This window comes from Camelus bactrianus, chromosome 34, assembly GCF_048773025.1.
Source record: "Camelus bactrianus isolate YW-2024 breed Bactrian camel chromosome 34, ASM4877302v1, whole genome shotgun sequence".
Lineage (NCBI taxonomy): Eukaryota > Metazoa > Chordata > Mammalia > Artiodactyla > Camelidae > Camelus > Camelus bactrianus.
Window position 1 is genome coordinate 15,685,467 of NC_133572.1, and position 24,410 is coordinate 15,709,876.

General features: G+C 41.0%; 1 protein-coding gene across 6 annotated transcripts in view; it reads right to left on the bottom strand.

Moving 5' to 3' along the window:
* BCAT1 (branched chain amino acid transaminase 1) overlaps positions 1-24,410 on the bottom strand; it is an 82,527-nt gene that overhangs the window by 41,737 nt on the left and 16,380 nt on the right. For 4 of the 6 annotated variants that reach the window (XM_074357304.1, XM_074357305.1, XM_010946523.3 and 1 more), the window contains 3 exons: positions 16,070-16,138; positions 6,264-6,464; positions 397-507 (listed from right to left, as the gene is read on the bottom strand). In XM_074357304.1, coding sequence (XP_074213405.1) covers positions 397-507; positions 6,264-6,464; positions 16,070-16,138 — 381 coding nt within the window. Of the gene's footprint in view, positions 1-396; positions 508-6,263; positions 6,465-16,069; positions 16,139-16,211; positions 16,492-17,207; positions 17,598-24,410 lie in introns of those variants that run through there. The other 2 variants (XM_010946522.3, XM_010946524.3) reach the window with 2 other exon arrangements.

Sequence of the window (24,410 nt, forward strand, 5' to 3'; positions counted from 1 at the left end):
TAATTAAATCACTGCATGCTTGCTAGTGCGCCACTAGGCAAAACAGCCCCTAGATATCTGGGCAGCACACCCTATTTTCACGTTTTAATTGCATATGGTCTTTAAATTTTATTTCTGTTTGAGGCATATTTTTCTTCTTTATCCCTATTATCTCCCACATACTCATAAAACCCCCACAGACACTCATAAAGAAACAGACACTGGAATTGCCAAATGGGACTGGTTATTCCCTTGTATTTTAATCTCACTGATTAAGAAACAGATCAGGAGCACTGACGTTATTTCTACGGCTTATACTGACTAACGATCTAAGTATTTGGAAAGGATCTGCTTGGTTGTAAAGTCAGTGATTCACGACATTCCGGGAAACACAAGGAAACTCCTCCATTTACGTACCGGCAAGGTTGCCCTCATAGCAGAACTGTACATTCGGTCCATGTTGAGGTTTGGCCGAAAGAGTCGAATTTTATTATCCACTCCCCGAAATGCCTTCAATCCTTCAAATAACTGAAGATAAAAAGAGAAATCAATGTTAAAAGGCAACTAGATGGAAACAATCCCTGAGTTGACAAGACTGACTTTTCTAACAGGTCCTCGCCTCCTTCACTATGTAAGGCTTCACCATGACAGACCTCAATCTGAATTCTCCACCCCCAGAAAAGCCAGATAGACTGGTTATAGTAATTGAGATAAAAAGAAATCTCTTTATTACCAAATTTGGGTAGGAATTCAGAGTTATCCTTTGCTTAACAGGAACTAGATGGTTCAATAACACATCAGTGGTGGCTGGAAGGAAACACGTCCACACAACATGGACCAATGGCGTGGAAAAGGGGAATGGAATCAAAGGCCCCCCCAGCACCCTGCCCTCTTCCACCTCCAAGTATTTATGTTTCTTTTCATTTCATCTGGCTCATTCGAACTCTGGAGCGTAGATAACCTAGATGTGATTAGAGCTGGTTCCGTCTCCCAAATGATGGAAACCAAGCAGCTCAAGACACGTTCTCAGGAGCCCCCGCAGACAAAACATGGGGCAAGGACGTAAAAAGACTTTGAAGTTGGTACTTACTGATAAATACAAAGAAATGAAGAAAATTAATCACTTTGAGGGAAATTTTTACATACAGGCTCTCTAAGCAATTGACAGAACAAACAGGCCAAAACTTGGTAAAGATGTGGAAGATTTGAACAGGAATAACAAACTAACCAAACGGACTCACAGAACCCTGCACACAGCACCTGCAGAAAGCATGCTCTTTTCACATGTTTCCTAACCCTAAGCTAAGGTATGGGGGAAGGTATAGGTCAAGTGGTAGAGCACATGCTTAGCATGTATAAGGCCCTGAGTTCAATCCCCAGTACCTCCTCTAGGAATGAGTGAATGAATAAATACATAAATAAGTAAGTAAGTAAATAAATCTAATTACCTACCCAACCAAAAAGAAAGACAAGCCAGAAATCAAAATAAAAAAATATAGCCACAAAATATCCACATTTTGGAAAAGAAGGAACCCATTACTTAATACTGAGTATGAGTCAAGAAGAAAAGTAATGGAAATTAGAAAACATGCTGACCTGAATGATAACGAAAAGTAGGGCCTTGAAGTGCTTAAAGCTTTAAAGCTTAATGAGAAAAGATTTATAAATCATGGAGCACAATTAAAAAGCACAAAATTAGATGTTTCCTTAAAGTGCAAATATACAAATAATTTATTAAAATGTAATAGGACTAAAACTTCAGTTTAAAAAATAAGGTTGGCAGATTGAACTCAGCCTATAACATCTGAAACACACCTGAAACAAAAGAGCATAGAACGCAATATATCACACAAATACTTTTTAAAATAAAGCAGTGAAATTATATTACTAAATATAAAACAAAACAGACTCTCAGGCAAGAAACATTACTGAAGGTAACTTCATAGGGTTCAATTTACTTCATAATTTTAAAACTGTACACGGTTGATTTAGGTTCAAATATATGTAAAGATTGTATGATAATCTCACTGAATAACACAGATGCAAAATGCACACATGATAACACCACCTAAGTTGGATTTATCCCAGGAATAGACATTGGTTTACTATTAGAAAATCAAGTAATGAGTTTCATTACATTGATAAATTATGTGGAAAAAACTATGATCATCTCATTGGACGCAGTAAATGCATCTGATAAAATTGAACATTCATTTATGATTTTTCAAAAATCTTCCAAGGTAACTAAGGAAAAAGGGATCTTCCTTAAGTGTCAAAGGCTATCTTCAACAAACTTGTAGCAAATATTACACTTACATGGTAATATTTAAAGTTTTCCTCTCAAATTGAGAATATCACACACTGCCTGCTTTAATTCAATATTGTACTACCAAAATAATAAGGCAAGAAAAATGACAGAAAAGCACCAAGGTTTGGAGAAGGAAAAACTAAAACTGTCATGGATTGTGAAGCCTGGATAAGATTAAAATATAGAAAGTCCAGGAAAAGTACCTGGCAATCTTTTGAAATTACCTATTTAAGCAAGATAATCGGAAAATTATACTCCTATGTAATTGCAGCAATTAGAAAATAAAAACATTATGGGAGAATGATAAAGAATCCTTAGATGGGGAAAATCTAACATAAGTGAAAAACCCATAAGGAAAACATAAAACTTCGCCAAGTCATTAAAGACCTAACTAAATGTAGAAAGCAGATCCATGCTCCCAGACTGCAAGACTCGATACTACAAAGATGCCGACTCTCCCCAAATTGACTTATATATTTAATGCAATTCGAATGAAAATCATGTCAGGACATTTAATTTTCTTGTAACAAACTGGAAGACAAAAGTTTATTGACCTGATAAACTGAATCTAAATGACCAAGAAATATCCAAGGCACTGTTGCAGAGCGAAATAAAAGGATCTGTCCCAGCAGACAGCACGACTCGTTACAACGATTTGGAGATAAAGATACTGGCATTTGACCAGACAGACAAGCAAAACAACGAAACAGAATAGAGATCCAAACAGATAAAACAATGAAACACAAATGGAGATTTAGAAGCAGAGCCATGCATATATGCTAAGAGGTGACATGACATATTAGAAGGAAAAAAAACAGGGGAGGAGGGTATAGCTCAAGTAGCAGAGCGCTTGCCTAGCATGCACAAGGTCCTGGGTTCAATCCCCTGTACCTCCTCCTTTAAAAATAAATCAATAAATATACCTAATTACCTCCCTTCCTCCCCTCCCCCAAGAAAATTTTTTTAAAAAGGAAAAAAAAGTCTTTTTTAATGGTGCTGGGACAATTGGGTATCTGTAGAGAAAAAAACAAAACAAAACAAAAACAAACTTAGACTCACAGATACAGACAACAAACCAGTGGTTACCAGTGGGGAGATGGAAGGAGGGAGGGGTAATCTAGGGGTAGGGGAATAAGAGATACAAACTGCTGGGTATAAAATAAGCTACAAAGATATATTGTACAATATGGGGAATACAGGCAATATTTTATAACTATAAATGGAATATAACCTTTAAAAATTGTGAATCATTAGGCTGTACACCTGAAACATAGTATTACTGTGCACCAATTATACTTTGGGGGGAGGGTACAGCTCAAGTGGTAGAGCACGTGCTTAGCATACACGAGGTCGTGGGTTCAATCCCCAACACTGCTTCTAAAAATAAATAAACCTAATTACCTCCCCCCAAAACCAAAAACAAAAAAAACTATACTTCAATTTAAAAAAATCATACAACTGCTTTTCCTTGAGACAACCTTAGTATTAGTACTTCAGTACAACAGAAGGGCTTTATGCAAAATTGCTGTTGTCACACAAAATATTAAAATGAAATCTACTCCGGAGTCAAGATTTAATAAAATTAATCGTTACCGCTGCTTCATCACGAACATCCCTGAGTGATGCTAACATTCTTTTTATACTGTAAGGCACGGCAGTAAACAATATGATGACTAACCAGCAGAAGTTAGGTGTTAAAGGGTTTTTCCAGTACAAATGTCGACACACGGGGAAAAGAAAAGACTGCCTTGGTATTACTGTGAGGGGTTTTAACCTCGGCAATCTCTTGAAAGGGGACTGTGAGAACTGCTGACTTAAATGTGTAAAGAAGTAACAGCGTGCTACGTCCATCAATGTCCACAGAAGGACACACACGAATGCTCGTCAACAGTGCAGTGAGAACACGCACGTGATGGAACACTGCTACAAGGCACACGTGATGTGGTACCTACCGCCCTCAGGCCCCGACAGCCAGGGCCTCTGCTCTGAGGCCCACGCTCTAGATGGCCTCTCACCCCTGTCTTCCTCCAGCTGTGACCTTCTGCTTGGAGCAAGCACTTGGCTGGACACTTCCCTAGGCAGACTTCAGATGCCCAGTCCCCTAGAAGCCCCTGCCCACGTTCAAGGCCTCCTCACGTCCATCCTTGTAAGAACAGAGAGCAGCACTTGGATGCCCACATCGAAGTTCAAAGGATGGCCAAGGGCCATCTGTCAGCAGGTGGTGCGGGCATCTGCCCACGTCTGCGAGGCCCTCTGTGGTACAGGACGGAGCCAGGACAGAACGAGAGAGAGGGCGGACTACAGGGCCTTTCTGTGTGTGCTCTTGTGCCAGGGCCCACAGGTGTTAGAGCTGGTCCTGGATAGACAGACCTTACGTAGCATTAAGCTCAAACAACAGAAACAAACACGCACACACACACACACACACATTACAATTCCACTTCAAAAAGAGGCAAACTGTAGTGTCAAAGATACATATAATCCAAAGAGAAAAGCAAAGAAAAGTCATCACAAAAGTAACCACAATGAGAGCCAGAAGATGCAGGGTTTATGACGTAGGAGGGACACAAGAAGGCTGCTGGGACGCTCAGGCGATCTGTCTCTCCACCCGGATGGGCGCTGTACTGGCCGCATTTATAAGTGTTCATTAAATAGTACTTACTGCCCTTTTTTTCCAAATTATGTTTTATCTCACAAGTAATTTATTTCAACCGGAAAATGAAGTACCTGCTATAAAATTTCATTTTCTTTCCTCCAGTTCCCCTCACTGTTCCTATTTCTCTCCTTCACTGTTTGAAACCTTCTTATGTCTATCAAAAGATACCTTTCAAATCAATAAAACCACATGTAGTTGTAGCCCTAAAAATAAAACCCATCAGATTCTAAAATCAATAGGGCTGATACATGGAGGAGAAAGAAGGCCAAGGAGACTATGCATATATTGACTTTTGGGTTAAAATAAATATGACTGTAGGCAGAATTTGAGCCCAGGAAGTTCAACCCTAGAACCAGAATGATTCACCAGATGCTTTCTCACTCAAAACAATTAAATGAGATGACCCATATGAGGTATCCAGTACGGAGCATATTGCAGGATTTCAATAAAATTTATGATAATTAACAATTATTATGAATATTTATTATTACCATCTTTTAGTCCCTTATTAAGAAGGCCATTGCTTAACTCCTGCACCCCAATATTCTCCATATTTCCAATATGTTGGAAAGATATCCAACCCATAACGACTAAAACACAAAAATGAGTGAAATATCCTGGGGGTCGACAGAATGGGGTGTTGTAAATCTGGCGAGGTGTGTACCCTGAGAAGAACCAGAGAAAGCATTCCCTAAATATTTAATATTTTATGCTTATAATTATCTCATTCATGCCCCAAGGATGGCATTTAATTACATGTCTCTTAACATGCATAACTACAAATGATTGCTGTTATAAAACCACGCAGTTAGCATTAAACTCTAAATATGATATTGTACTCAATGACCCCTTCTCAATCATTAGAAGATCTGAGAAAGGCGAGTTCATGCAATATTAACAGTACTGGCTTTTTGATTACTAATTTTCTTACCACTTGTCCTTCTCATCTGCTCTAAATAATTTTAAAAATAATACTATAAGCCAATGTTACAAGTTTCATGCATTCATTATATTTCTATCTCCGTACACCCTGCAGCATGTTCACCACCTAAATGCTTTTTAATTGAAACTTTAAAAAATATAATTATAATATAAAAATATAGATATAAGATATATAAAATATTTAAAAAAATTAAGATTATCTGAAAAATTAGTACTTAAGAATTACCTTCAATCCAACTATTTACGGGACATTTACGATTGCCACTAGTTAATATGGTAAAGTCCATACTGCCTTAAAGCTATTTTGGCAGGTGGGAGCTACTTAACATCCACAGTGAAGACCAAGCATGTCATTGTCGCTGATTCCCAGGTACTTACTTCCACTGCATAATGGAAAGTCGATGAGCCTGGATGCAACGACAGGTTTTGAAGAGGCTTGATATGTGGTTTCTCCCATCCAAACTCTGAGGACCACTCCACGGTCAACATGTGATCCGTGAAAACCGTTCCAAAAACCAGAGTACTGGGGTCTGGTTTTTCCTTGAAAGTGGTGGCTGGTGTGATTATTAGATCTTTAGCCTGGGGACGAGAATCGACACCATTAAAGAAAAGTAACTGAACATCCCCATCCACTGGCTAGATGATACAGAGGGCATATAGGCAGAAACGACTTAAGTCATCGGCCATTAAAAAGTGAAGTCATTTGACTTTCAAATGTTGGCAACTCACTCAGAAATGTAAGAACACTGTGTGAGCCAAACAAATCATGCCTGCATTCAGGATGTAGGCTGTTGTCTGAAATCCCTGCAATGTACACTGCCTAGCAAATATTGGAACCCAAATTCTGTGACATTGAGAAACTGGGACAAAATAATAGATGGAGTAAAAATGATGTTGAAAGAACAATCTCTTCTTTACTCCCATCACAGGACCCATGTGGAACATGAATAGAAGAAGTCGGGGGTTGGGGGGGAGGTCTTATAATAAAAAGAGCAACACTCACAATGACTTGTTAAACTAAAGCAAATGTCATTAGGAACCCAGCCTCCGAGGATGGTTACACTCCAGCTCCTCCAAAGAATTCTTGGCTTAAGATTTCAAAACCCTCTGGGTACCGTGCAGAAGGCAGAAAAGTGAAGCAAAATTTCCCTCGTTGAAAACAGAAGTAGAGATTGAACACTAAGATATAAATCCTCTATTCTGTGTTGAGGAAACAGGGAACAAAGGACTCCTTATTCTAAGAAAGATAAATAAGAGTGATAGGAAACAACTCCAACAGCCCCATTTCCCCAGCTCTCCACAGCCAGCTTGCGCGTAAGCATCCGGATCTCAGACAATAGCGTCACTAACTTTACAACAAGATCCCGAAAACCACACGGGAATTCAGCCCATTTAAAAATAAAATTAACCAAGGACAGGTTCATCCTGTAAAACAGGTTGCAAGGAAGGTCAAACTCCACTTCTTTCAAAATACAAAAGCTGTCATTTCCCCCCAAAATCAAATACAAAACTTTAATTTGTATCATCAGCTCTTATCAGTATTTTAAGTGATTTAATTACTTTTGATTAATTCACAGCTTTATAGCTGCCTTCTTATGAATGATTTTTTAGTTATTTTTAGAATAACATTCAGGCTAAAAATGTATTTGAAACAATCTGACAGCTCACATTGCAATGAAGCTAAAGCATTAAGGACGTCACTTCAGGCCAGTCTAGTAACGCTACTTTGGAATATGCCAGTAAAATGCAAAACTGGGGGGAAAACTGACTTTCTTCTATCAGTACTTAATCCAAGTAAGTTAACTTAAAACCCTTTAATAAGTGCAAGAAAAGTCAATTTAAGAGATACATTCCACCTAAATTGTTCTGACCTTTGAATCCCAGTTTTCTCCCTTTATCCTCTGGATGAGGTAGGATGTTGGTAAATTTCACCTGCAGGCAAGTGCAGCCTTCAGGCCTGTTTTGTAAGTGAGTTTTGTTCGAACAGTCACACCATTCTTTTACCTTCAAAGATGGCATAGCCCGTTAGCTGTGACAGAAACCTGATGACCTCAACCCTAAAATATTTATGATCTGGCCCATTAAAAAAGTTTGTCAACTATTCTAGACTCTTTAGATAAGAAGTCTGGCCAGAGTATTTGCATTGAAGTCTCCAATCCTAGCACGGGGCCTGGCACACCGACAGTAAAAAAGGTTTTCTTAAATGCTGAAAATAACATTTGGCTAAACTCAGACGCACTCCGTAATGAATGACACTCATTCACAGAAGACGGCCCGGAAATAAAGCGAGTGAAATTCTAACATCAACTTTTTATCAATGAATGATGTCACAGTATTCTTGGAACTGAGCAGAACCCTGAAGAGCCCCCAGGCACAAAGCCGACCACGATTAGGACAATAGAGTCACATACTCAGTGTCTGATGCACATTCTTGAGTTCTTTTTATAGACATCTGAGTTGTACAAATATTTTAACTGCCTCCAGAGGAGGGGGGAAAAGCCAACTGTATGATGGCCAGACTGCAGCATGACACAAGTGACTCCATCCTGAGCGGTACTGGACCTGTGGCCAGCACAATTCTAACAACTAGTCTCAAGAGAATGGGATTGACATTACTGTTCATAATAACTTATCTTTGTGGGCATCAAAATACTTGTAGCTTGCTCTGCTGGTCTATGTAAGTGGGCAACTAAAATTGTCAGCAAAGATGCCACAGACCTACGTTGACATCTTCCACTCTGAGAGGGTGGTGCCCTACATGAAGCGTGAAGGAGTTAAAGATGGATTTTTGCCCTTAATTCCATAAAAATGGAATGATGTTTGACAGTGAGGACTTGAAAGCAGCTCTTCTGCCCCTTTCCTCTTTGCCCATCTCTGTCCATCAATAACTTTAAAAGAACCTAACTACGGGAATGGATCACTAAGAATTGAAACTAACGCCTGACTTATGCTCTCCCGAGTGCACACCACGTCTGACCTTATCTGTTGATTCTCTTCCCAGATAAAAAGGAAGTAAGAATGAAGTAGTTAAAGAAAAATTAGCTCTCTACCCTCAACAACTCCCTTAACAATCCTGCAGGCAGATCACATGGGCAAGGTAACATTTGAAGAGAGTCAGCCAGCCTGCACCCAGTGGAGAGTGAGCAGAACCCACCCTCCTGCCTTGATGATTCACTGAGATTCTTGCCCCCATTTTTCCCTTTAAAAACTGTCATGGCTGAGCAGACTCTTCAGAGTTGGTCTCTGGACATGAGTCAACCTTCTCCCCAGATTGCCAGCTTTTCTGAATAAAGAACATTTCCTCTCCAATTACTGGCTTTTCAGTAGTGAGCAGCCAAACCTGGATTTGGTAATGTTCTCATGCAAGGAAGCACTTGTGATTTTGCTTTTGTTAGCTTTCCTTTAGTGGCTGGGGGATCCTGGACTAAGAAAAATCTGGAACCATATCAATAATAGTAAAACAAACTTAATGCAACTTTTCACCTATTAAAACTGTAAATTAAAATTTCTTGGTAACTGGGGAGAGTAGTAAGATACAAAACAAAAACAGAAAGTAGGTGGAAATGGAGCAGAGAGAGTGTGAGTAGAGGGGTGAGTTTTCTATCCATGAATTCGAAATACATCTTAAATATTGCCAAGGCAACAGATCTGGGCTTTTTTTTTTTCTTTTTAATGACAAAAATCAATCATTTCCATGGTTCTTCCAAAGTAAAATAAAGTTCAGCCTTCCGGCTGCTGTTTCCAACATTAGCTAATCAATTGTATCATTAGCTAATCAACAAGAAGCCAACTGCGTATGATACTTTCAGAATTTCTAGGCTTTCCAGTAACGCTTCCTGCCAGGGCACCAACAGGCAATGGAAGATATACAAGTTTATTTCTATGACAATCTGCACAGAATATTTTAAAAACAAGACTATGTCTTTGCCTCGTACCAAACAACTGTATGGTGATTTCTTTTCCCTTCCCTTACTCTTCTTTCTTCCTTATCATTATTCTTAGTATTTTGCCTTATTCACTCAAGAACACTGACTGCACCAGCACAGTGGCTCAAGCACTGCACTGAGCAAGCACAGGAGATATTAAGATGCATCCAGCTCTGCTCTTCCTGCTTGGTGATACTCACTGTGAGCCAAGAACACATGATAGCCACTGTGTGCAAGTGTTATTTGTTCATGCAACCTAAAAAATTTCGAGCTACTATGTACCTGTATTGCTGTAGACACCCAGGAACTCAGGGAACAAAACAAGTAAAGTCCTCTTACTGAGGGGGAAAAAACAGTGTAAAGGAATAAATGGATAAATAAATGTTAGGAGGTGATTAGTGTTATGAGGAAAATAAAAGCAGCTTTAAAGAATAATGACATGCATATTTTAGAGAGAACAGTTAGGGAAGGCCTCCCTGATGAGGTGTCATTTGAGCAGAAACTTGAGTGAAGAGGGTAGGTCACAGAGATACCTAGCGGCAAAGTGTTTCATGCAGAAGAAGCAAGAAGTGCAAAGGTCCTGAGGTAGGAACACACTTACGTTCAACAAATAGCAAAGAGGCAGTGTGGTGGAGACACAGGGGCAGTGGAGCAGTAGCAGAAAGTCACAGAGGCACAGAGGATGAGGGAAAGGGAGGGGCCAAGAGAACCAGTTACTCCACGGTATACTGACTGACATTCCAATTCTCCATGAGCTCTGGCTCTGTGCAACATCTTCCTTATTTCCCAGAATCTTTACCATAGACACTGCCGGCAGTTAAAGTAACACCAGTTTATCTCTCCATTCCAGGCAATTTGAAGAAGCCATTAAAGATAAGACTAGAGGCATGGCTACCACGCTTTAGTTTCTTGCTGTTTTTATAAAGTACGGAGGGGCAAAGTTGGAGGGGGGAGGAAGACAGTTTAACTGGTGGTAAAGTAAGAGAATTCGGGTAATACTGAGCTTTTTCCTTGAGCCTCTCTCTACACATCCCCCCTGGCATCAGTGTTTCTCAACCTGGCTACAGGTCAGATTCAACTGTGATTTTTAGAAATGGTAAGCTGGACCCTATTCCAGAATCTCAGAGGGAAGGATGGAGCAGAGGGATGGTGATTTGTTTGTATGAAGTTACCGAAGTGTTCTAACTGTGCAGTCAGGGCTGAGAACCACACCACACCGTGTCCCCTAAAGAATTCATCAACTTAAAAGAGCAATCAATGGTTCCCAACATTGGCTGCTAAGCTGATTTACCTGGAAGGATTCTTTTTTTTCTTTCAGAAAAATACCAACACCCTTGCCCTACCTAAGATCAGTGAAACAGAAACCCAGGATTAGGGGCTCCACATCAGTTTCATTTCAAAACTCTCCAGGAGATGCCAATGCACAGACAGGGCTAAGAACCATGGACAGATTCCAGTCTCATGAATTTGTGAATGCTTACTGAAAGCCATGTACTCTTTTGCAATCTTAATGAACCTGGTTTTCTCTAACCGAATGTCTAAAATGGAACACAAAATTGGGTCCCTATTTCTGAAATTCATATTACTTTCTACTTTTTAATTTTTTTTAAAGGAGGTACGAGGGATTGAATCTAGGACCTCTTGCATGTGGCTACCGCTGAGCTATATCCACTCCTCTCTACTTCTTTACTTCTTAATCCTGAACTTATTCAAAAAATTCTATTGAAAGAAGAAAAATGAAAAGTAAAAATCTCCAATTTCTGCCCTGGCAACAACATTTCCACCTCCCACAAAGGACCTCCACTAGCAAGTTTGTTGTGTTCTTCCTCGATGTTCTTTGCATCTTTATTACTTTTGAGGTTATTCTCACAACACTCTCCTAACCCGCAGTTTCTTATATCAAATACTTGAAACTACAAGTGTCTGAATTCTGTATCTCTTTAATAAACCTGATTCCCCAATTTCTACTACTACTTCCTGTATCTCTTCCCTATAATCGCTCATGAACATAATCACATGCTTGATCATGCCCTTTGGTGTCCTTGAAAAGCTAAATGGCTAGATTCAAGTCCAAAAACCAATTGGTTTTGTGTGCTGCTGACTAAAGTCCACCTCTTTCCTTCATGTTCTTTTCATGGTTAGATTAATAGATTAAGTGGGTCTTTGATCCAAGAGGTATGTTAATTTCTTTGAATAAATAAATACACGTAGGGATAATTTATTAAGTGATGTAACCACCTAGTTGCTCACATGCGCCTGGTCTCTCCTCCCTGGGAAGGCACGCATGTATACAGAATACACAATATTCTTCAATAGACGTATTTGTACTGGGCTCCAGACTCAACCCAAATAATCTAAACCCGTGGAGCCATGATCAGACGCTGTGTGTTAAACAAACTCTCCAGAGATTTTTAAACTACTTGTAAGAGAATCACCATCCCAAGCCTTATGAAAGAATTAAAAATATGTTTAGCTGTCTTAATTCTTTATTTACTCCAGGAGTTGCAAACTAGCACCTAGGTGGAAATATTTATATCTTTGAGAGCTGCACTTCATCCTAAGGGCAGGGCACTGTTTCAACTTTCATGAGTCATGCTGTGACAGTCTGATATCAATCACTGCTTCTCACACTCAGTGAGATTTAGTAGCTGTCTTATGCTTAGAGTGGCTCTGACACCAACATGAATTTCATTATATTTGCACAGGTGCCCTGCCTCTTTATGTGTTTTACATGCTTAACATCTGCCTTACTCATTGCTCATACAACCCATCCGTGTAGACAGCTCACCCTCCAAAATGCTTGGTTTCCTCTATAAAATCCTTTTGATTGATTTAAACGAATTATTTAAACAACTGGGAATGGAAATCATCTCTCTTTACTCTGTTAGCCTAACTATCATATAGTACAGTATCATATCAAATATGTCCGATTAATTCTGGTCTAAACTTCACTAAAACTAGATTGACCATCATGGTTTTAGATATCAACATAATAGACTGCTATCATTTTAAAAAACCGTCCTTATTATAACTCATAAAAGACCTTTTCATTGTTATTACAAACCCTCAAAGTACCAACTTGAAGAAGGATCATAACCTAGTAATATCTTTTACTTTTATGAATCCTTTCCTTAAAATACCGTGAAGACCACCCTTAGTGGGTGGGACCCACTGCAGCTGAGAGATCAAGTTAGTAACGGCAAAGCAGAGATACAGAATAAGGTATTTTTATGCTCAGCTTAGTGCTCTTGTAATAAAATACTAGTGAAGTTTCAGGAAAATGAAGATAAATGATTATTTCACTAGGCATTAGTTCCCTTTTAGCAAACTGCTACATCCTCTTGTAAGACATGTCATTTCTTAATAGTGTGAACAGCAACTCTAACTCTCTGACTTGTCCCTAAGGACTGCCCTATTTCTTTTTTTTTCCCCAGTTTTATTATGTAGAATTATTACAGTTTGCACATACACATTATATTGCATGTAAATACATATAAACAGTATAGTGAACATTTTTTTTCATTTTCATATATGTACCAATTACTGTTTCTAAGAACAGATTAGATCTTTAGCTTTTTTAAAGTTACATAGTTATCAGAGGAATAAAGCCAACCACACATTAAGAAACAACAGAGTGCGGTAACCCAATAGGACTGCCCTATTTCAGTTTTTCAAGTAACACACTAGTAGGTATCTTCAGAACTTCATCCCAAATTCCAATTCTCCTTTATTTGAAAAAAAAATCCCTGCAACTCTGGAAACTAAAAATAACAGCTTTTAACCTGGGCGCAAAAAGAAATTACCTAATAATACCAAATCTAAACAATTAGGTGATACAGCTGAATCAAGGTCCGAAGAAAACAAACACTAACTGAAGGTGTGTGACTGGTTGAGTAGATATGAATTTGCAATTCTAAGAGGGGGGGAGAAAAGCATTGGCGTGAGAGAAATAAATTTTACAATTTTTTATCAGTAGTCTTCAGAAACAGTTTTCCCTTTCTACATTTCCTTTCTAAAGATAGATTTAAAAAATCAGTATTTGTAAAATGATACTTTCTCCTGCATAATTAATCTGTCTCTTTGCAGTGTTCCAGTGTTTTCTGATGACTTCAAAGTCAGGATCCTGTCTCAGACCATATGCTTGTGGAAGAATCTGGAAGGCCACATTGACTGGATCATGAAATGACAAGAAATATTGACAAAAACAGGACACATTAAAAACAACAATTTCCTGACTCAAAAACATGTGGGGAACCGTTTGCTCTAAAATGGGGAAGCCTGCAGCAGGCTAGTGCAACTGGGAGGAGAGCACCTGAGGGCTGCGTTGCACGTGCATTCAGGCAACATCTTCCGCCCACCCCTCAACATCGCTCACCACTCAATATGGCATCAGTACTTCTCTGCACTGACACTTAAACTTCCAAAGGCTTTCTGTGCATTGTGTCGGAAATTGCATAACTTTGTTCTACAATGAGTGCATTTGTTCTATTCGGAAAGCTTAGGTGCTTTGTTCATTATCATTTAGAGACATTAAAAAAAATCTAATAAAGAGGTACAAATAGGAGAATTACAGATTTAGAGAGTCACATTCTGTGGAAGCAGGGGGAATGGGAAGAAATAGACAGCTGACCTCTTTGAAACAAAGATGACTCTGGATCACACAGAAAGATTCTGCAGAATTTCCCAGTAAAAAGGCATCTCATTACTGAGCTCTGTTTGGAAAACGGCTTCTTTACTTTAAAACGACTGTATCAAAATGGGGGAGGGGATACGAATATGAAAACTACCCATGAGAGACCCAAAAGGCAATTTAAAAGTTATGAATGGGGTTGATCAAGGAGACAAAATATATCCAAAGCCAAGAAGTTCCTGTAAAATCAACCATTTTTCTCCCCTAAATTGTGAGCTTCATTTTTCATTTGCCTCATCACACGTGCACTGTGAGCACAACCACCATTACCACTCCTGTTTGACAGGTCTTCTGTACCTGAGTATAGAAATATCAACACACTTCCCTTCACTAAAGCCTTAGGTATAGAAGTCTAAATTAACAAAGAGATTATTTAAATAATGAATTAACTCTTTACTCTGCAAACAACACTTCTATGTATAAAAGTATAAAGACCTTTTGGGGAAATTTTTATTTATCTATACCCTTTGAGGAACTTACTTTGAGGAATTTACTATATAAGATGACCCTTTGAGATTGTCAAGTAGGTGTCCCTTTTATCTCGTTCTTTCAAGGACTCCATATCTCAACATCTAAGTCCCTGAAGCATATTAGAGCTTGGTCTTCATACACTAGCAGAGTGGACGGACTATAAAGTTATAGAGGACATTATCCTTTTAAGGACAAATAATATGAATAAAATTCACAGACTTATTTTGGTAAGAAAATTACTATGTTCTACTATATTTGGTTTTTAAAAAATGCTGACAGCAGAGATCATATACAAAATGCATCTTTGGATTTGCAATGCTTAGCACCGTCCCTGGCACATAGTGAGAGTTGGGTGTGTGTGAAATTGATGACTCAAGTTTCAGTCCCTCCCTGAACCCTGCCAGGATGTGAGATCGTTAGGACGCTCTGTGCTATGGATGACAATTGACAGTGACTGAAAGAGGCAGGAGAAGCAGAAGGAGGGGAAAAAAAAAGCAAAAACCACCATCGTTTGGAGGGTTGGGGGAGCAGTGGAGATAATGAATTATAGAGAAAATAATAATACACCTTAAACTTATGTTTTTTATAATTTTAAAGTGCTTTACTAGATTCTCTTTTTTGACCCTGACTATTTCTCCGTGAGGTATAAGATTATTTAATATATAAACCCCACAACTCAAAGAGATACGGAGATACAATTTATTTTTTACTGTAAAATGTTGGGGGCTGCTTAAAGAGAAAATATGAGTTTAACTTTTTCCACAAATAGAATGAAGGGTAAGTATTACATAATCAGATAAACCTCTAGGTGAAGATTCATGAACTGACTATTTTCCAAGAAAAATTTTACGATTCATGAAATGAATTAAGCAATTAACTGCAGGTAATTGTAGATATGACTGTACTACACTGCTCCCCAAATGATTCCCCCATCTCCAACCCCACCACCCCCACCCCAAGAGTGGAATTTAAAATGCATGGCAGCATATCTAAACTACTGGATAAACCCGTGCAGTGAAAATTGCCCCGAATCTCAACAAGAAATGGATGTATTCAATTGGATTGCTATTTCACTCAGCCTCGGAAAAATAACTTACCTTAAATGTCTCCACCGCCTCTTTTGATCCTCCTCCGGTGCACTCTGCGGAGCATCCGTTATTGCAGTCCTTAGAGAAGAATTAAATCCATTCAGTAAAACGAGGTGGGTAACTGGGGTCTGGGGTAATCAGTATCACTCACCATCACACCCTTCGCTCCGCTCGGGTCCCCAAGCAAACAGGAAACGGAGGATCAAACACCCGGGCACGAGCCCCCAGAGAGAGCGTCCGTCCTGCGCGGGCTGCGCTTCCCTCTCTGCCCTGCCGGAGGTCGTGGCGGTTTTTGTCCTCCTCTGCTGGCTCTGGGCAGACTGGTTAAATTCTTACAGAAGCCAGAGTTCACCAGCAAAGAACAAGAAGGTAATTGTCTCCCTTTTATCCGAGAAAATAGTCTGGACTAGGGCTTTAAGCCATTTACAGAAAAATCTTCCGGGCGCTCTCAGCCTCGTGGTCTTGTCGATCACGGGCGCACAATAGCAAGCCTGGAAAAGGGATGGGGACCAGAGTGAACCATTTTCTCCACGGGCAGGGTCCTCCCATGCAGGCGCAACAACATCAAACCCCACACATTCAGGACAAAATCTTATGGAATTAGGGGGTAATTTTTAAAGATAGTCAAGGACACAATGGAAACTGGTCGAATTGGAAAAGGTGCAGACTTTAACACACACACACACACACACACACACACACACAACCAGAAAACCAAATCTGCTGCATCGCTAGGGGAGAAAGGGAAGAAAGGGATCCAAGGAGGCATAAGGCTGCGGTCAAAATATTTCTAGGTGGCGAAGGCACGCAGGATGTGGCTGTCAGTTCTGGCAGCCCAGAAATTCCGCGCCCACCCCCGCCTTCTCCAAGCGGCTTCCATGGCGACCCTCACGTTCCCCGTGGCTGTTGGCGCCGCACTCCGGAGCTTTAAACCTGGCTGGCGGGGGCCTCTCCGAGGAGGGGTTCTCAGGCTGGAACCCTAGATTTCAGGCAAGGCTGGGGATAGGAGACAACCCCGATGGAGACAGAATGACAGTGCAAGGAGAAGTAGGATGGTGTAGGAAGGGGCCGGGCCAGGCCTGTGGGCTTCCAAGACCCGGGATCTAACCCATCCCCCCGCCTCCACGAATGCCCTGGATCGGGGTACCTGGTGGGCCAGGGCCGCGGCGCCGGGGGGCGTGCTGGCCATGGGGAGGCTCCGGGAGCGCGCCGCTGCGGAGAGCGGCGGCGGCACGCGGCGCCCGGCTAGACCCGAAAGCGGGCGGCGCGGCCAAGCCCCAGCGCACGCACCGCGCCGATGCTGCCGCCACCGCCCGCCGCCCCTGGCCAGGGCTAGGCGCAGGGAGCAGCGCAGTCCCTCCAGCATCCCTTGGGGAGGAACCTCCAACCGTCTGGTCGCTCTTGTCCTTCAGTCCACAGGAGTGCAGGAGCGCCTTTCCCGGGCTCCGGCATTCAGCAAGCATCCTTATTTACCAAACAGCCCCTGGGTGGGCCCGGAAACGCCCCTCTGCCCAGGGAAAGGCAACCTTGGGGAAGTTAATTTACTTTAGGGCAGATTTTCCCTCGACAAACCGACAAAAGGCAATTTCCGCTCCCGCCCCTACCCGGAGAGTTTGCAGCCAGGATTGGCAGTTGTGCCTCTGCTCTTGTCTGCCGCCGACCCCCAAGCGCAAACTGGAGAAGAATGTGATTCCACGACCTACCCAAGTTGGATTCGTAACTCAGAGTGTAGCGGGCTCCTAGGCTCACATCCCCCAAGAGCTGTTTCTGCTCAAAGACCTCGATATCACTGAGACCCACCCACCCACCCATTCGTTGTTTTCAGGCAAAGTAGACAAGAGCTCCCAACCAAGAGGCTTTGGCAGTTTTCTGGTGTAAGCCTGTGATAGCAATGTTGAGAATGAGAGCTGAGAAAGTGACATTTGAAAGGCAAAGGAAGACTGTAATGGGTACTGTCTGCTGGGTTCTCCTGGAGCACTGTCAGCCTAAATTAGGAGACTTTCTGGGCTTTTAAATTAACAGGAAGTGGTAACCTGTGCTGATTTCCTCTTGGAAAGGAGGGAGGGCGGTTTATTTGGGGTAAAAGCGGTTAAATCCGGTCTGGTTTTAGAATTGATTTCATTCAGCCCCAAAGACATAGGTCTAATCTTATCGCTCAGAAAGCAACATTCACTTCTCCCTTCCTCTCTCCCCTTCATACAAGGCATAGAAAAGTCTCTTATGCTGGAGTGGAGTCCCAAGCTCCAGAGAAGGTACAGCCCAGGCAGGTCACATGTCACTGGAAACCAGTCTCTTTTTAAAGAGATTTTAATTCAAATTGAAAATTTGAAAAAAAAAAAAAAAACGCAGATTAAGTAAACTCTGGGGCTACCATTTTTCCATTCCTGCCCAAATCCTAAGAAGAAACCCTTAGTTGAAGATTTATAAACAATTTATTTACATTCAAAAAGTTGGTTTAAATGTGTACACCATACTATTCATTCAAGGCCTGTTACTGTTTTATATAACTCCAAATTTCTTGCCACTTTAAGTGTGACCTGTAAATCCTCCCTTTTCAGCCAAGAAAGCATATGTAATACAAGAATGGTATTATTAAAGGATTCCTACAGGGCCACCTTCACCTTTCCTCCTCTCCAGAGCCAAACTCTGAATGTGCCATCTGTATTAACTGCTTCTGTTTCCTTCCCTTTCAAGTGACTATAATTTGACTTCTGTCCAATTCGTCCACCTAAACCAGGTTCCTAGTAGCCTTCACTTTGCTCCACCTAATGATTTTGCTTCATGTGCATTTTCATGGCTGGACCTATATGCTGATGACTCCTAAATACATATTTTTTCAGCCCAACTCACTCCTGAGCAGTAAATACTTACAGCCAAAAATCTGTCTATAATATTCATTATGTCTTTAATATTTGTGCAGGCACTGGGCTAGGTGTAGGGGATACCAGGCGAGCATTACCTCCATCCATTACCATGCAGTGCCTCCAGCCAGAGAAAAGTGTTACTTGTGTTACAAAGTGTTACCTAATCCCACAAATGTAAAAAACTGCAAATTTAACCCTTGCTACCAGAGCTTTAAGAGCCTCTAGTAATGGAATGTAACTGACTCAGAAAGGTCTGGAAAGCCCTGCAAGGAATCCTTAAGCAGAGATCTGGAGGATAAAAAAACTTACTAAGGGAAGAAGGAATGAAGAACACCCAAGTTGAAAGTGAGTTCCAGGCAGAAAGTACATCTCTGAGGAAGGAAGGAACAGGGTGCTCACAAAGAGAGCCAGAGCTGGAGAAGAGACGTGGGGAGGGTGCTTCATTCAGCCAACAAGGCAGTGCCTAAGAAAGAGAGTTAAAGGTTAAGTTTCCCCAAACGGTACAAGCACGACTGTCATGTAGATGTAAAATGAACTTGCATAGTAGAGTTGATTTAACTCATTTAATGAAATTACCAGGCAGATGTTAAAACTGCTGTAAAAAAAAACCCTGGACATATTTCTGGGTCAGGAATAGTGAAACGAATTTGCTAATGGACCTGAAACTGGCTTCTTCCACGTAGAGAAGTTAGTTGCATCCTGACCTTCGGAATTGATTTGCATGTCTATTGATAAGAATGATTTTTGCATTTCTATCAGTTAGCTGTAAAAACCCCCAAACAATGAAGCAATGTAAAAAACACAATGAAAGGTCCCAAGGAATCCTAAGAAGGAGAAAAACTGTTAAAAGATTAAGATCAGGTAGGGAATGGGGGTGGGGAGTTGACAGGTTCGAAGTGCCCTCAGGCTGCAGGTTGGAGACGAGAGGAGAGCTTGGGTGAAGAGGAACTGGTTTCAGAGGAAGCTAATGAACAGAACCCGCAAAGGAGATGGTCCTGCTGGTGAGCTGGACTTGGCAGGTAGTAGGTGAAACAGAGGGAGAGAAGCCGTCAGATTTCAGCCGTCTTTAAACAGACCAGATACGAAAAGAAACGAGAGACTGTGGGACCTCGAAGGGCTCCCTGGATTCTGACTTGCTTCTCTGGTTAGCAATTTTCACCAAGAAAAATGGAACATTGATGTTGTTTGAGGGGGTGAGCCGGAGTCTGGTTTGGGGCATATTGAGTTTTGAGGTGCCTCTGAGACTGGCTGTTAGAGACACGCCTGTCTGAAGCTCAAATGAGAGATCTGGAGTTGAAGTGAACCTTTGATGAGTCACTGGCGTGTAGGTGGGAACTGAAGCTAAGGATGTAAATGACAGTGTCTAATCTGTGCCTTGGTTTTCTGTAAAATGGGACAATAGCCACAATTCTTGTTTGCCAATTGAGATAGATTATGATAACATGTAAACTATTTAAAGCCTTGCCTGGTAAATCTTAACCCTTCGATGTAGGTAGATAATGATCGTTTATCCCAGTTGGCAAACGTTTTCTTAAAGAGCCAGATAGTAGATATTTTAGGCTTTGAGGGCCACGTGGTGGTTTCTGCTCAAATCTATCATTGTATGGGAAAAGCAGCCATAGACAATATGTAAATGAATGGGCGTGGCCGTGCTCCCATAAAACTGTTTACAAAACTGGGACAGAGTGGGTTTGGCCCATGGGCTGTGGGTTACGGACACATACTCTCTGCAGTTTCCCTAGCTAGAAATGTAATGGTCCTCCTTCAGACACAACCAATTGATCACCAACCTTCTAGCTCCGGATACCCCCGACAGTCACCACTTCTCCAGCCGTATTACCATTCCTGGTACCAGATAGCTTCCAAGCAGCCTCTGCCTCCAGCCTTGCTTCCCATTAAGCCATTCTTAGTGTGTCAACCAGAGAAATTGTCTCAAAATGCAAATCTGAACATAGCTCTTCTTGGCTGAAAAAGCATCAGGTTTTACATCCTCCTCATGACAAAATATTTTAGCAAGTTCTGCCACCTGTCCCTGGCTCTCAGGCTCACCTCTTGCTAGTCTGCCTCTGTCCAGCCACACCTGCAACTTAGTTCAGTCCTTCTTTTTTGACATTGGCTGAAACACAGCTGGCCACCTGCCTGCAACTCTCCCCGCCACTGCCTGGCTCTCTCATTCTTCCTCTCTCCTTCACCTCCTTGGGGAGACATCCCTGAATGCTGTGTAGGCTGCTTTGGGTCCCTCTGCTGTAATTTCTATAGCATTCTTTCCACTTCAAAGTAACTGTCACACTTGATTCTAATTATTTGATTAGCGTTGCTCTAATTTTTATGGTGAGAAATTGTGTCTATCTTGTCCACCGAGCAGTCTCCCCTCGCCCCATGCCAGGCACACAGTGGAGACTGTTGAATTGCAGCTCTCTAGTTTTTTAAGAGTATGTATTTATATACTTCGGAATTTTAACTGCCAAAGTTTACAAATACAACAGACTAAAAATGTCCTCGGACGCCACTCTACTGCGAGATCTAGGCTTCTTTCTTCATGAACTGTTCTCTCTGAATCTTTCTCCTTCCTTTTCCCCTTCTTGTCACTATTCCTTCTCCTCCCTTAGCCAGCCATCATATGGGCTTTCAATGTTATGCCTGTTAAGGGACTGGACCGGTGCTTTCCAACAGAACTTTCTGCGATGATGGAAGTGTTCTGTAGTGATGCTAAGCATACGCTGTAACTGGCCTGGCGGCTTCTTCCTTCCTCTTGGAAGGCTCTTGGGAAGCCCCACTTAGAACCCAGCCGCCATGCTGTAAGAAGCCCAAACCTCAGGGAGAGGCCGTGTGCAGGCTCACCAGTCAACAGTCCCAGGTGAGCTCTCAGCCAACATCCTGCATCAACTGCCAGCCGTGTGAGTCCTCATCTCGAACAGCCAGCCCTGCTGAGCTTTCAGATGACGGAAGGACCCCAGGTTAAAGCTACTCTGCTGAGCCCAGCGAATCTACAGACCATGACAGATAGTAATACAGGGCTTGAAAACCGCCACAAAGTTCTGGGGTAGTTGGTTATAGAGCAATGTTAAAACAGCATGCAAGCCTGATGTATGCTTATTTAGCTCTTTATGAAAATAACCTAATACATAATAAGTCATACACAGAAATAGGAATAAAAAAGATGAGATAAACATGAAGTAGTTGGCATTTTAAAATAGCTTCCTAATTACAGTTTTCTCCTACCATCCTTGGCTACAGGCTAAGGAATCATTCATGACACTATAAATCCCTTTTAAACAGTCTTGTCTTTTTTTTTTTTTTTTGACAAATTTAAAATTTTTTTATTGAAGTATAGATTTTAAAATATTTTTATTGAAGTATAGTCAGTTTACAATGTTGTGTCAATTTCTGCTGTACGGCACAACACTTCAGTCATATAGGAACATACATATTCTTTTTAAGCATAAGTTACTATAAGATATTGAATATAGTTCCCTGTGTTATACAGTATAAACTTGTTGTTTATCTATTTTATGTATAGTAGTTAGTATCTGCAAATCTCAAACTCCCAATTTATCCCTTCCCACCCCCTTCCCCCCCGTTGGTAACCATAAGTTTGTTTTCTATGTCTGTGAGTCTCTGTTTTGTAAATAAGTTTGTTTGTCTTTTTTTTTTTTTTTTTTAGATTCCACATATAAGTGATATCATATGGAATTTTTCTTTCTCCTTATGGCTTACTTCACTTAGAATGACAATCTCCATCCCCATCCATGTTGCTGCAAATGGCATTATTTTATTCCTTTTATGGCTGAGTAGTATTCCATTGTGTACATATACCACAGCTTTTTTATCCAGTCCTCTGTCAGTGGACATTTAGGTTGTCCCCATGTCTTGGTGATTGTAAATGGTGCTGCTGTGAACATTGGGGTGCATGTATCTTTTAGAATTAAGGTTCCCTCTGGATATATGCCCAGGAATGGGATTGCTGGATCATATGGTAAGTCTATTTTTTTTTTAATCCTTTGAGGAATCTCCATTCTGTTTTCCATAATGGCTGCACCAAACCACATTCCCACCAATGTTGAAGTATAGTTGATTTACAATGTTAGTTTCAGGTGTACAGCAAAGTGACTCAGCTATACATATACATACATGTATATTTTCTTTTCAGATTCTTTTCCACTGTATGTTACTACAAGAAATTGAATATAGTTCCCTGTGCTATACTGTAGGCCTTGTTGTTTATCTATTTTATATATAGTAGTGTGTCTGTCAATCCACAACCCCTAATTTATCCCTCCCTGTGCCTTCCCCTTGGGTATCCATAGTCTGTTTTCCATTAAACAGTCTTCTTGATGATACCAACATTTTGTGGTCCACTGCTTGTCAGTCCTTATTAAATCATGGATACTTTTATCTTGGAATATGGGTGGTGAAGTTGTTCCAAGAATTGGAAAAAGATTAGCTGTCTTGTTTTTGTTATTTCCTTGTTTTTATCTCACTAATATTTTCTTCATTCTGGTTTTGTGCTTTGGATTTTTCATTTGTGTTCGTTTTGCTCTGTTTGCAGAAATCTTTTAAAGCTAGTTGTCCCTTTTGTGAGGGTTATCAGTTGACACTGGCTAACATAATCTGCAAAGCCCCTTACCAGGCTCATATAAACTGCCACAATCACCACCAGCTCTGGGGAAAGAGGCAAATGCTGGAGGCTGCATGGGAAACCCTCTCCCCCCCTCTCAAGACACTCACTGCTCAAAGGCGGTGACAGTGTCACCTTTGATGGACTGAGTAGATAGAGGGTGTCCATGTCAACCTATGTGAGTCAAATATAACTGCAATTTCATTCATTCCTGCATGTTAGAGAAAACACAAATATAATCAATGCTTCTGACACCCCAGGTCTCGGGTACACACATTCCACTTTGAAACCACTGGGCTTGAGGCAAAGTGCAGACTCCTGAGCTCAGTGTGTGGGGCTCCTGCGCTCTCGCCCCTCCTGCCCTTCCCCTCACCCTCACTGGCACCCCTCACTTTTCTCTGTACACAGAAGAAGCCCTTAGTGCAGCAAGTCTCCACAATACGGTTGTCTCCACATACCCTGAAATGGAGTGACAGATGGACGAGAAACAGACAGCTGAAGATTCTAGAAAGAAAGATTAGAAATTTCACTTTCACGTTTGGAAACAATTAAGCTTATGATTTTGCATTTTACAGAAACAGAACCACATATCAACTTCTGAGAGTGAGAAATTAATCCTAATTAAATGAGACTTGGTTTTTTAAAGCCAGAGCATTATATCCCTGATCGTTTTAGAGAACATTTTGTTTTCCACCAAAAGGAGCCGTTCCACTTTTCCAAGTACAAATTAATCTACTTTGAGGAAATGAACAGCAAAAAAGAAAAGACACTGGGCCACGACCCAGGTAGATAGATGTATTAAGTTTTATTCATGATCGTTAAGTACACTATTTACAGTAGAATCCACACCATACTCCCATTAAGATAA